Genomic DNA, 14,343 nt, shown 5'->3' with positions numbered 1-14,343 from the left:
ATTGAGCGAATCTTGATTCGTCTGCGAACAATACGGTCTTCCAAAAGTTCAGAGGCTTGGTCATCATATCACTTGCCCACTTCTTTCGTCTGACTATGTTGACAGGTCTTAATAAGGGTTTCTGCAACGATAACCCAATCTGTGGAGAATCCGTTGAATAGATTTCGGGCTCATCCCACCAACTTTGGCCATTTCTGCAGTTGTTAATCTAGGATCCATTTCGATGCTCCTCTTGACTGCCATTTTTGTCCTCTTCGATGGACCAGGACGACACGGACGCTGCTCAGTTGTTTCCTGAACTGCATGATAATACTGTTGACTGTCGAAAGCGGGATTCCCAAATTCTGCGAAATTTGCCGCTGACTTATTCCACCATCTGCATGACCAACTATCCTTCCTCTAACAAAATCTGAAAATTAGAGAGAACCTTGAGTTCTAGGCATGTTGTAACACTAGATAATTAGTGTGGGAGGACCATTTTCATTTATATAGTGCTCTGTGAACACAAATTAGTTAGCATAAATCAGTTAAATGACGAACAATTAGGTGTCTATTTACTTGTGTACATCTACTGTACTGCCACTGTATTACTGAAGATACAGAGTGCTAAAATAGAGAATTTTCATAGATCGTGGGTCATGTGACAATACATCTGAAGTATAAGTAGTTTTTTTAAAGGTTTCTTTTGAAATAAAGGACCTGAAATTTAGATAACATAAAACTTTGAATCGCAACATACATTATAATGGTAATTTCATTCACATATATTGATAGTAAAGGTATTTAATTAAATTTTGGATGTAACACAGTGACTTATCCAGAAAAGTTTTTAAAGGGGGTACCTGTATCGAAAGGATTAACAATCTTGGCTACCAACTGGATGAGAGCTAAGCCAAGTGTCACAATTTGGCTGTTGAAACTGTTCAGACTGTAAAAAAATATTATTTATCTCATAAACTTTTCAGATTTTTTCAGTCTGTTTTTTTTAATCTATAGCTTTAAAAAATATACATCTTAATCCCATGAACAAACTCCATTACTCACTGATGAAACACTTAGATTTTAGGATGTTTGAATGATTCTAGAATAACCAACATCTGGAGCATGATACTGCTATCACATTTTACTGCATTTCTTTATGCTTATTGTTAAAAAAGGAGGTGTTTTCTAATTTCTGTATAAAACATTATAATTCAAATATGTAGAATGATCATTGTTAACATACAGTGTTCAATGACTGTTTTTTCTTATTCAGAAGTTTTTTAATCCATTGAGTCTATATTAATTACTTGGTCAATACGTAGTGTCAAGTTTGAAAAACTTAAACATATTTCTAGTCTCATAAATTTGTCATGACGATTTTATTTGTATTTCATCTTCTGTTGTCACAGAATGCACAAACGGAATTTTTTGGCATTATTTGTTAACACGTAAAATAAACACATGATATAAGTGTTTTTCAAAAGGTATTTGATATTAAAGGATTTTTTTCTGTCACAGCTTATTCCAGATGTAAAAATAGAGTTCAGTTTCTTATTGGAAAAGTTTTTGTAACTCTTATGAAGAAATTCACAAAAGTTACATTACTGTAGACCATGATAGTTTTCAAAAAGATCAAAGTATTGAATGCTAGCCTAAAAGTCCATTATTTAGTTTCTCATCTTCAAATATGGCTCTTAATAAATACCCATCTTTCAGTAGTTTTATATTATATCAAGTTCGCTAAAAAATTAGAGTTATAATACATTTCTTACACTGCTTATGTGGTCTATAATGTTGGTTCTTGTATTATAATAAGTGAAAATCATGTTTAAAAAACTTGTACCTTTTTTTAGTTTTCCTATTACAAAAAGAAATTCACAGTATTGTTTCTATTTTTTTTCCCCAATTGGAAGTAATTAGTTTTCTGTAAAAATTTACTACTCAGGTGATGAATATGATCTACTTTGTGGTGCTGCTTTTGGTAGTTCTTATGAGCTACGGAGTAGCCCGGCAGTCAATTCTGTACCCGTACGAGGAACCTTCATGGCGTCTAGCACGAAACATTTTCCACATGCCCTATTGGATGTTGTATGGAGAAGTGTATGCTGACAGCATAGATCGTAAGTTCTCTACTTACTTTTGGTCTTTGTTGATGACTGGCATTAGGACTATGAGTATTATAGTTCTACAATAGAGCATTAATGATAGCTTCATACTTATTACATGTGATTAAAATTTCATTACTCACTTCTAATTATCTTTTCATGATACAGGAGGGCTTAAGGTATTGGCTGCTTCATGTTACATTATTCTTTATATATATATCTTCTTTAATTTGTTTCCACTAAGGATAGCTTGTGAATTGAATATGTAATGTAATAGTACTATGTATTGAATAAAAGACTTTTTGTTAAAAATTATCAAATGTAATAAAATTTAGAGATCAGAAATGCATTTTGTCTTCATATACTTATGTTAGAATAACATGTAATAAATTGTTTATAATTTAAGTGTAAAGGATACGAAGTTCTTAATGTCTATTTAGAATTATTTATTTTATACTGAAATAAAAACTGTAGAAAATGTTATTAACTTCCTCTAGTCTGTCCAATATAACTTAATTTACTATCAAAGGTGGAAAATTAGTAATAATAAAAATGAACTGTAGTGACTACTTGAATACACTAGAATGTTAATTTTGCATTTGACTAATTTGTCAGCTGAGTGTGGAGATGGGGAAGGCATGTTCCCTTGTCGAACAGGAATGTGGCTGAACCCTGCAATAATGGCCATTTATTTATTAATTGCTAACATCCTTCTGGTCAACCTACTTATTGCAGTTTTCAAGTAAGAATTTTTTTTCATTCTACATGTTAAATATACTATTATAGAATAGTGATATTAAAGCATATTTAGTCCATATTAGTGTATTTATAGCACTTTCTTCCATATTATTAAGATTATTTGTGAAAACATTTTTGCAACATTGGTGAATTTGAAAAATATGGTATAATATTTAGGGTATTCAAGCCTTGTTGTTCAAAAGAATAGAAGCTGACATTCCTGTTCAATGCATAGGGAAGACATATGGTCCCTGGGAGTCTTAATACATACTAAGTTTGATGACAGTTGGTTCAGTGGTTTGTCAGTTATAAGCAGAAAGACACATTCAGAATTTAGTTGAATAATAATGTGGATAAAGATAAAAAACTTATGTACAAAAGGTGTTCATAATTTATGTCCATGATATAAGGATAATGCCTAGGCTTTTTACAGCCCCTTCTACAAATGTTAGCTTCTCTGTAATAGTTCTTGTTCTTTTCAGTGCAATTGCCAGTGCAGGGCACTTTTGTATGTGTGTGTGTGATATACTGAGGTCAGTGTTGCCCCTTCCTGTTTACTTACTTTCCAAAATTTGTCAACTAAGTATGAACAACAACTTCTGAGTTAAAGTGGTATTAGACATGTGAGAGGCTTACACCTTTGTATGTATCTACCCATATTTAATGTAATGAGTAAAAGTATTTCTTGATTTACTTTATTCTGCTGGTGCCCTTTTGGTATCATTATAGCCTAGTCAGTTACAATAAGATTAACAGTTATGTTGTCTTACCAAACTATAAAGTACTGGGTGATGACGTCTGGTACTAATCTTATAACATTGTTTAACTGTTCTTTATAGTGATATCCCTTATAAGTTTGTATCATACTGACGAATTTGCCTCAGTTTAGGTGCTTATCATTGAACTAAAAATAATCATGTAGACTATGATTTAGTATTTATATAAGGATGTTTAATTGGTGGTAGTAACATAGTAGTATAATTAGGGATGTTAAATAGTTTGAATACAAATGGATGTTATATGTAATGCTCTAGTACTCTTTGTGCGGAGAGAGTTGTTGTATATCACCTTTCTCTAGCTATAAATATTATATCTTTTATTCAGATATATTCTGGTTAATTTTTCTAAATTTACTTGCAAGAGTTGATGCCTTTGTAAATAAGATATACAATTTTATGAACTTGTTCTAGCATAGACAAATACTACATACCACAGTGATTTTTCAGTAAAACTTACACTTGCATGATCTTTATTTGTCATGCCATCCTGGAGTCATTTCAAGGGGTGTAGAGAGACACGCACAAGTTAATATGACTTGGAGGCAGGGGAGGTATCTCTCTTGAATATTATTTGAAGGGAATATCATTTACTTAGATAACCAAGGATTGTAGGATACCATATTAGGACTTTCATCCAATTTTAAAGTGTTATCATGATCATAGATCCACTACCAATCTGCTCCAGAAGTCAGAAATTATTCATAAACAGTACTTTAAAGCTAGCCAGAATATGATAAAATCCTACCAACAAGTACTTTGTGTGGCTGCTTCATCCATTCATCTGTGTTTGATTTGTTTCTTATGCCGTCCAAGGTCAATTTATTCTCAGCTTAACATTTTCAGAATCTGAAGTGTACTGTAGATACTTGATACTTTTCTGCATTACTTTAAATTCATATTTTCATTTGAGAGAGAGAGAGGATTAAATTTAATAATTTGTATTATTTATTTCACAGTCTACATGAATATTAATATATTAGTATTACCTTTTGGGAAAGTACATTACTGCAATAAGACTGTTTTATTATTAAGTACATTTAGATTCACGGAGTTGTAACATTCTGCCGTGTTATTTCTAATGTTGGATTATAAAGCTGAAAATTTCTTTCTTTTTTTTTACTTTTCTTAGTAGTAGTAGTAGTTTTTCACGCATGTATGAAATGAATCCATTGGAGGCTTTGCTGTGAATTTTTCAAATATTCTATTTGCTCAGTTCATCTTTTTCAGATAAAAATTCAATTATATTTATGTGCATATCATATTTACTTACATGTGTAGAAATTTAGAAAATTTAATGTAAAGATATCATGTGAAATAAACCACAGGAAGTAAGGAATAGGGTGAAAGCCAAAATTGGAGAGAATTTCTGAAGAGACATGCAGCACTGATGAAGAATGGGGAAGATTCAAAGAAGACTTTACATCAGTACTAAAAGACTGCTGTGGGACAAGAAAAATAGGAAAACTGAAAAAATAAGAAACAGTATGGTAGAAGAGAGAGGAAGAAGCCATAAAGGAGAAAAAGAAAGCTTTCAAAAAATGGAAAAAATACATGTAGACAATGACTATGTAATCTTCTGCATAACCAGAAGAAAGAATGAATGAGTAGTAAAAGAAGCAAGAGAGATGTCATGGAAGAAGTTTGGAGAAGATCTGTTTCAGAAATGCATGAAAGAATCAAGAGAGTTCTATAAATATGTAAAGTCAATATAAAACAATGGAATGAGTTTTTTGACCATACAACAATAATTAATGATTTAAAAGAAATTCCATTGATGGATGATGATTAGAGCAAGATGAGCAGATTACTTCAAACAATTTTTGAAATCTGACAGCAAAGAAAGCTTTCAAGAAACAAAGCAGTTTATTCCAAGTTATTCAGAACATGAAGAGTCTGAGGAGTGAATTTGAACAAGCAATAAATTAAGTCTTCCAAAGAAAGTAGCAGATGACAATAAGTTAAGTGCAGAAGTCATAAAAACATATGAAGAGGTTGGGGTATTATGGTTCACAAGAATTTTTAACACTGCGTGTTATGAAGAAAAAGTACCAGATGACTGAAAATACAGGTCATTATACCCATATAGAAAAAGAAAGGAAGTAAGAGAGACAGCGAAAAGTATAGAAGGATCTTTCTACTAACTCATGTGGGAAAGTTGTTTGTAAAAATAGTAGAAAATAGATTTAGATCAATAATTGAAAAACAAATAAACAATACACAGATGGGAGTTTCTCAAGAGCAAAAGTTGAACTGATGCCATATTTACAGTATGACAACCAAGTGAAAAGACAGTAGAACATAATCAACAACTTAATTTAGTTTTTACTCACCAGGAAAAGGCATTTGATTGAGTCAACAGAGCTGCATTATGGACAGTATTAGAATATTATGGTGTAAGAGCCAACTTACTGGACAACATGAGAATTTTGTATAAGAGTGTTGTTAGAACATCAAGTGGACTGACAGATTGGATAGATATAACATCTAGCATGTGTCAAGGGTGTGTTCAGACAGCAAACAGTGTCATCTATTGGATGTCTTCCAATGCCGTAAAAGTAATCGCACCGAGATTAATGTAGGTTATTATATGGAGAGTTAGAAAGGACTCAAAAACCCCATACATTTTATATGCAAATCACCATTATAAGACTCATAACTGTATTTCTTTGATCTGCTGACCCAGGCTATTCTGATGAGCCTCGAATAGGCAAAACTGCATGCAGGTCACAGTAGTGGGTTTGGCCTATCAAGGTATGCATTAGGGCTTTCTCTCTCTCTCTCTCACACACACACACAAATATATATATATATATATATAATTCAGCTACTTAGTGCAAATGAGTCCATAGTTGCTACCAGCATATAATTTACAACAAAAAACAGAAGCAGAGGAAGACCAAGGAAGAACTGGATTAATGATGTCAAGGAAACAGCTAAAAATATGAGAGTAACAACTGTTAAAATGTCACGCCTTGCCCTGGAAGGACATTTGCATCTATCATGACATGAAAGGCATAAGTGGAGGGCAAAAGAAAGAAAGTTTTTAACTTTCATTAATATATGATCAAAGTCAAAAACTGTAAGAATTATTTTATCAGATGGTGTTAATTATTTTTATTAAACTGTGTGATTATTCCTTTAATACTGAATTAGCCTAATATCTAAAAGTGTACTTTTGTTTAACTCCAAACTAATAAATAATTTTTTGAATTAGTGTTGTTGTTGTTTTTACACATGATGCTATTAATTTTTAAGATTTTCTTATTTAATTTATTTCTCAGCAACATCTTTTTTGAAGTGAATGCCATATCCCAGCAGGTTTGGAAATATCAACGTTTCCGAGTTGTCATGGAATATGAACAGAAACCTGTCCTCCCACCTCCTCTTATTATCCTCTCTCACATTTTGCTTCTGCTAAAGTTTTGCTTCCGTCGGTGGAGAGGACTCAGAGAAAATTTTGATCATGGTCTTAGTAAGTGTGCTTCTCTTATGCATATGTTGTATTGTTCATGAAATTAAATTTGAAAAGAAATGCTATTTGATAATTTAGTTCCAAAACATACTTAACTCCCTCACACTTATAGCTATTACTCAACTGCCAGGGTTTCTTTCTTTGCCCATCTAAGCATTGGTCTGATTTTTTTCTTGCTTGCTCCAGTCTTTTATACTCCCCTCAATTGCACCCCCCAGTGGCACAGTGGTATGCCTGTGGACTTACAACGCTAGAATCTAGGTTTCGATACCCGTGATGGGCAGAGCACAGATACCACGTTGTGTAGCTTTGTGCTTAATTACAAACAAACAACCCACTCAATTACCCTTGGCAAAACTTATCTCATGACACTCTCCGCCTACGTCATTGTGCACTCTATCCTTTACTTTTCAGTTACATAAAGAGACAGTTATGCCTTATCTGACATTGTCATCAGAACTTCATGATTTAGCCTACCACCACCAGGTTGAAGCATTTTCCAACTCTCAACTAATACATCTGCTCCTCAACTTTTGGGATTCTAAGGTGGAGTTAGTAGTTAACCTGAGTAGATCAATGTCCTCTGATGGGCCAGGGTAAGTCTATGGACTTATGACTCTAAAATCCAATATTTTGTTTTCCTTTTACTTCACTTTGTTGGAAGACTCTCTGGATTACCAACTTCATTGATGATGAGCTGGATCCATTGTTAGCATGCACATTGGTTCATTTATTGGCTTCTACACTCATCCCCATTGTTGTTGGAGTCTCAAATTTCACCGGCTCCTACAGGGTATCGTATTTCTACTCCTCTGAGAAGGGCCAACCATAACTCGTTTTTTGACCTGGCTCTTTGACAGGGGTTTTTGCATCTTCAACAATTGCCCTGTTTAAGGTTCCTTATTGACTAACGTTTGATTCTCATGACTAAATATTCTTTAAATCCTCAGTACTCTCTGGAATCCTCAAGTCACTTTGGGTCCTTAGTCCCAAATGACCATTCTTGTTACCTAACAGATGTATTAAGGTTACGTTACATGTTTTTTCTCAACACCTGTTTGTGACCCGATTCTTATATGTCATGTATCTCCTTTTCCTGAAGGTTTATTTTTCGTGGCTGCTGACCTACAGATAGATGTGCTTTTATCAAACCAATTCCACACTAGCAACCAATAATTCAATATACTTTATACAGGTTGCAGCAAGCTCTGTAGAAATGTGGTATTACATAAGACTACCTAGAGGCTGACTGGGTGGTATTACTGTGCTATGCTGCACCGACACTCATGGACTATCATGAGTAAAGCATAAGGAGATCCTACCTGTCCCTTCCGATCATTGGATTGAATAAATCGGGGTTGTTTTGCTTTTAAAAAATTTAGGGAACTTGGTTCACGTATTGCACTCTTTCCAGAGCACTGTTCCTCAGGATTCCTCAATGCGCATTACCCCCCCAGATTCTACTAGTGGAACTAGGAAGTTCTTACCATACCTGGTTTCCAGTCACTGGGGTGGTGAACAGAAGTTTTTCCTCCACAATGTTAGAGCGTACTCTTCCACTCGTGGAGAAGAGGGTGAGGATGGGGACCCTTCTACTCGGGTCCCTGGATGTTTTTTTGGTAGGAGCCTACTTGTAATACCAGTTCAGATTTGATGCATTGCTATCCAGTTGGGTTGAGCTTGGCCCTTCTTTTTGATCAATGTTGGTTCAGTACATTGTTCATAGAAGAGGGATCACTACCTCCTCGTAATTCCAGACCAGATGAGTTCTCTTTCCTAGGTTGAGTAAGGCGTACATGATCCTATCATTCCAAGCCTGGGGTGTTGCCTTTTGGACTTCTTCAGGTTGAGGAGAAGGTTTGTCCACTTCAGTGTTGCTTACTTTCTTGTCGTGATTCTGGTGGCTCAGAATGCATCACTCTATGGGCTACTGGTTGGGATCCACTCTTAAGTGTATATATATATAGTTTGAGGTCCAATTGCCCTAACCACCAATGTGGGATATAGGGGCCATGGCCCTTTAATTCCAACCCTAAGTAGGGGAACTTTGGCCATCTGGATGGGGCCTGGCCTATAGTGCTGATAAATCAAGTAAAATTCCATCCACAATACAGGAATTAAGTTCTGGGTGTAAAGAATACCTGTTCTGGATGTAGTGCAGTTCCCTCTCTAGGGTGCCAATCTTCTATTGACACACCCATTATCTGTGAAGATGCTTTCCATATGGATAATGCCATCACTTGCCCCTCCACCTTATCAATGTGGGATTCTAGCTATACATGTAAGTGGAGGTAAGTATGTTTTGGAAGTTAACATTTTCTTAAATCGGAAATGTAGTTCCAATAATACCTACCTCCTCTCACACCCTTCCTCCCCACTAAGAGCTGATGTTAGAGACTAGGATTGTATCTGTCCTGAAAAAGTGATAACATTATCTGAATGAGGGGCTTATATACTGTACCAGGATAGAGAGCTTATTGACACAGGTGGAGAATGTCACAAGATAAATATTGCCATGGGCAATTGAGTGGGGTATAAATGACTGGAGCAAGCAAGAAAAAAATCAGACCAATCCTTAGATGGGCAAAGCAAGAAACCCTGGCAGTTGAGTAATAGCTATAAGTATGAGGAAGGTAAGAATTATTGGAAATATATTTTCAATTCAAGAAACTGTTAACTTATAAGGAAATTAGCTTTTTAAGATATTTTGTGGGAATTAGTGTTTTTTTTTGTTTTTTTGAGACATACTAGATGCTATTGTAATCAAAACTGTGATGAATTTTCAATGCAAGTTAATATAATTTTCTAGGCCAACTCCATATTTATTTGTTGCAAGTTTACGGGCACTTTTCCTCATCCAAGGAACGAATGTCTTCACTTGAAGAAGTGCTTACAAATGAATATGAAAACTTACAACAGAAAATAATAATGTAAAGTTAGTCTGGAAATAAAAATTAATTGAATTATTGCCCCTTTCTAGAATATGCTCGAAACTTTCCATGTGTAAGTCACTGAAAAATAAGTTTAGAAAGAAACAAAACAAAATGCTGTTTTAAGATATTAATGTAAAGGAACTAAAGGAGTATATTGTAAAAATGTACGAAAATGTTAATATTTCAATACTTATTATGAAGTTATACTTAGAAACTTGTGGATCATTTCCAGTTTGTCCATGACTAATTTTACAGTGATGTGATTTCATTATGATCAAATTAATGATTCTGTGAAGAATGATTAAAAGCATGAAAATGAGCTTAGAATCAACACAACATATGTAATAGAAAAACTGGCTTATTTTGTGATTTCTTTTATACAAATTTTCTGATATTATTTGTTCTTAAGTTATCATCATTGATGTATCAAAGTACATTAAAGTTACAGAGCTCTTTGTTTTATATCATCTATGTACTTGTTCGATTAATATAATTTTATGTAACACTAGTCACTGACTTTAAAAACTGCTACTTCAGTGAAACTGAAGCTGACAAACATGTTGTCAAAAGGTACTTTGTCTTTACTATTCTTTGTTTATTGTAATAAGGGAAGACCAATTCATCTGTTGATGTATTTAGATCTGTATAAAATATTCCCTTTCATGTTTTAACAAGTTAGTTTTTTGTGTTTTAAAAGAAGAGAATATATTAATTTGTCATTAAATTAGTCAAACGTATGCTGTTTATTATTTCGAAATCCATATTTTGTGTGTTCAAAAGAATAACAGAAACAAATGTATTTAAATCAGTTTTGTATAAACTTGTTTATAATTGTAAAAATTATAATTTTTTTGTTGAAGTTTAAAGATGTAAAGAAATAATCCTATACAAAATTAATGTAACATGTGCTGTTGTTTTTCTTTTTAAGAACTATTTTTAGATGAAGATGAAGTAGAAAAAATTAATGATTTTGAGGAAGAATGTGTTGAAGGATATTTTCGAGAAAAGGAAAGAAAACAACAGATGTCTACTGATGAACAAGTTCGATCGACAGCAGAGAGGTAATTTTTCATAGCAGTTTCTTGCATTATAATACAGTGATATCTTAACACATTCTTTTTTTATCTCTCATTGAAAATCTTTATACACATAAGGTTTGAAGTTTATTTTATCAACTTAAACATTTGTATTACAAAACATTTTTAATTTTTTTTCAGGGTAGAAGTAATATCACAAAAAGTGGAGGATATAATTCAGAGAGAGAAAGAGTCCTGTTCTTCCATCAAAAGTTTGGACTTTCGACTAACTAGGTTGTTAGAATTAGCAGAGCAGACTTCCACATCTCTTTCAGTAATTCACAGGTTTATGGCCACTCAGATGGATGAAGCAGAAACACCTCAACAGGCTCACCCTGGTAGAAAGCTTCTTGGCGAGGTGGAATCAGAGGCATTAAATCAGTGTATTACTACAAATATTGAAGATGATCATGTTAGCTATCATCCCACCAAGACAGAAAAGTCACAAACTGTTACGCGCCAGGATACTGAAAAAAGTGAAAGTCCTTCAAAAATATCAAATGGAGAAACTGATGAAGACTCCTCAAGCATCAGTTTAGTTTCACCATTTATTGAAGTGGGCAATAAAACAACCTCTAAAAACAGTTTATTGCAAAGACGAATACAAACTCCACAAATAGCAGGTTCTAGACTAACCAGGCAATCTTCAGTCCCAGCTTCTGTTTCAGATTCTGCCCCTTCTCCAGATGATACGTTAGGTGAATTATCTGAAAGGCCTGTAACTCGTTCTAACCGACTTTTACGTAGGGGCCTAAGTTTCTCCTTATCTGAAGTAGAAGAACAAGCTTCTCACATTTCAGTATCTCCTCAAACAAGTATAAAATTTGCAAGGAGCACATCATCTGGATCACAAAGACGATTTGATCAGGATCCTGTCATCTATGTTCTTCCTGCTTCACCCCATCCACCATTAGCAGCTACTCGAGGAGAGTACACCAGTATTACAGATGATTTAGAAAATGCTGCTTGCTTTACAAATTTATTACATCCTTCCCATAATAGCCTTAGTCGCAGCACCATTACAACATCGAGTCAGGCTCAGGCCGTAGAAACGGAAATCTTACAAGGAGCTGAAGCCGAGGATTACTTCTTGATGGAGGGTTTGATCCAACGAAGACTACATAGAGACTCTGAGAACCTTACTGTAAGTTTGGAAGAATTATGCAGCATACAGACTGACTCAGACAGTGAAGTTTCCAATAATTTTCACATGGAAAGGCAGGGGATCAGTGCTCCAGCAAAACTTTCTTCCCAAGGTAGTACCCATAACCAAACCCTTAGTGGAGAGATACGAAGAAGATCAGAATCATGTGGCTCGGCTAATGGCTTAATGAGTGAGACAAGAAATGAGAAGTCCAAGAAGTGGAGCTCATCTGGCCATGTCAACCATTCAAGTACAGATACAGAAGAGCAAAAACCAAAGAGGTCAGAATCTTATGGTGGGATTTGTTTTTTATCTCATGGATTCCCAAATGAAACTAGTTGTTAATGTCCTATTGCTAATGTGGTTTTTGCAGTTTGAATAGTAAAAAGTTGAAAAGGGTAACGACCTTGTATACTGTTTTTACCCATCTTTTTAAACCTCATACAAAATAATAGGATGAAAGAACTTGGTACAGATATAAATATAAAAAAGGTTATTTAACTGCACATAAAACTTGTAGTGAAGAGAATTATTCTCCTATCAGTTTGAATGATTTGAACATGTAGATAATGGAGAGAGAGAGAGAATGATATTCCGAACTGTATTCTAAGTCAGCTCAAGCAGGATTCAAATACACAGTTGTGTTAATTAGGCAGCTGTAATGATAGGCTAAACTACTGAAATCAACATTGCCAAGATCAGTTTATACTATGGCATTTTTGTAAGATCATATCATAAGATCTAGAACTTGTAATGATAAGTTTGATAACTGTCTTAGTTTTCAGTTTGTCAAATGTAAGAGTTAAAGCATCTGACAGGGCTAATTAGAATTAATTTTACATTTACATATACCAGAATCTGGTCTACTCAAAAATAAGATACCTCATTTCAGTATTACTCTGAGATTGATTGAATCAGCTGGAAAAACGTGCACATTACACGTAAATCTAAATCTATTTTCCTTAGTCATAGATTAATGGTTTGTATTGATTCAGAATTGTTGATTATAACATCTAGTGCAACAGAAATAAATCTGTTGTTTTCAGAATTTAGTAATAGTTTTATGTAATTACTTTTTTCCCTTTTTATAAAAAAAAATTAACAAATGTAACAAAAGTGCTTGGATAACAAGAAAACAATTATTATCAGGATTATTAAAGTTGTTCTTATCTGAATATTATTGAACTAGAATCCCTTAATACCTAGCTGGATATTATTAGTTATGACTACAGACTCTTTCATACATAGCTAGGTATAACTTTATATACAGACTCTTAATTCTAAGCTGGATGTTATTGGATAGTACCACAGATATTGTTTAATGACTCATGTTTGCCTTATTCATAAGGAATGTTGTTTCAGAAAAAAGTAACTTGTATCTGTTTAAGCATGGTCAGTGGGTGTCAAATTATTAATAATACTATTGTATATATACTTAAGTATGCTAAAAAAAGAACCTTATATAAGTAAATTGATAAATGTCCATAATTATTTATAAAGAAGAAAGTTTTGATATTTGGCATAATTCATGGGTGTGTGTTGATGTCAGGAGCATCAAGAGCCAGCACGGGCCCTGGACCAAACATCCTTGCCGGGCCCCCTTTCTCTCTCTCTTTTTATAACTTTTTAAAAAGAAGGTTCTAAATTAGGATGGCAATGAGCTCATAAACAAGGCAAAGTCATAGCAGCAGCCATTTTTAGCTCACAGTATAAGTGTAAAAATGTGCTTTAAGGCATAACCAGGCCTAGCCCCTGGGCAGTTGCCCCCTTTGCCGAGTGTATTAAGATGAACCCTCCTTAAACAAGTTATATTTGGTAAAGGCATACACATAATAATCCTGAACAATGGAGTTAGTATGTTTGTATTGCTGTCCTATGTTAATTTGTAGTATGTATTTTTTTATCCTCAATCTTTATTCATGGTTTTGGGAGTAGTACAACCAGAGTTGACAGGTGAACTTGAGGTGGCATGAGGGTGTCCCTGTTTGTGTGGTGTATTTCCCATACCAAAAGGGGACTAAAATGTGCCCAAAAGGTCACCCAGCCATGATGGGGTCTAGGAGTAGATTTTCAGGATTGCTGAACCTAATTTTGGCATCGGATTTTTTGTTCCT

General features: G+C 34.2%; 1 protein-coding gene across 5 annotated transcripts in view; it reads left to right on the top strand.

Annotated features, from left to right (window-relative positions):
- Nucleotides 1-14,343, top strand: part of LOC106468560 (transient receptor potential cation channel trpm-like) — a 112,770-nt gene that overhangs the window by 79,556 nt on the left and 18,871 nt on the right. For 4 of the 5 annotated variants that reach the window (XM_022397622.1, XM_022397607.1, XM_022397616.1 and 1 more), the window contains 5 exons: nt 1,928-2,102; nt 2,703-2,829; nt 6,886-7,076; nt 10,938-11,070; nt 11,227-13,344. In XM_022397622.1, the coding sequence (XP_022253330.1) occupies nt 1,928-2,102; nt 2,703-2,829; nt 6,886-7,076; nt 10,938-11,070; nt 11,227-12,574 (1,974 nt within the window). In that variant the 3' untranslated portion in view covers nt 12,575-13,344. Of the gene's footprint in view, nt 1-1,927; nt 2,103-2,702; nt 2,830-6,885; nt 7,077-10,937; nt 11,071-11,226; nt 13,345-14,343 lie in introns of those variants that run through there. The other variant, XM_022397626.1, reaches the window with a different exon arrangement.

Source organism: Limulus polyphemus, unplaced genomic scaffold (assembly GCF_000517525.1).
Source record: "Limulus polyphemus unplaced genomic scaffold, Limulus_polyphemus-2.1.2 Scaffold89, whole genome shotgun sequence".
Taxonomy (NCBI): Eukaryota; Metazoa; Arthropoda; class Merostomata; order Xiphosura; family Limulidae; genus Limulus; species Limulus polyphemus.
This window is presented reverse-complemented; position numbering and strand designations above follow the sequence as displayed.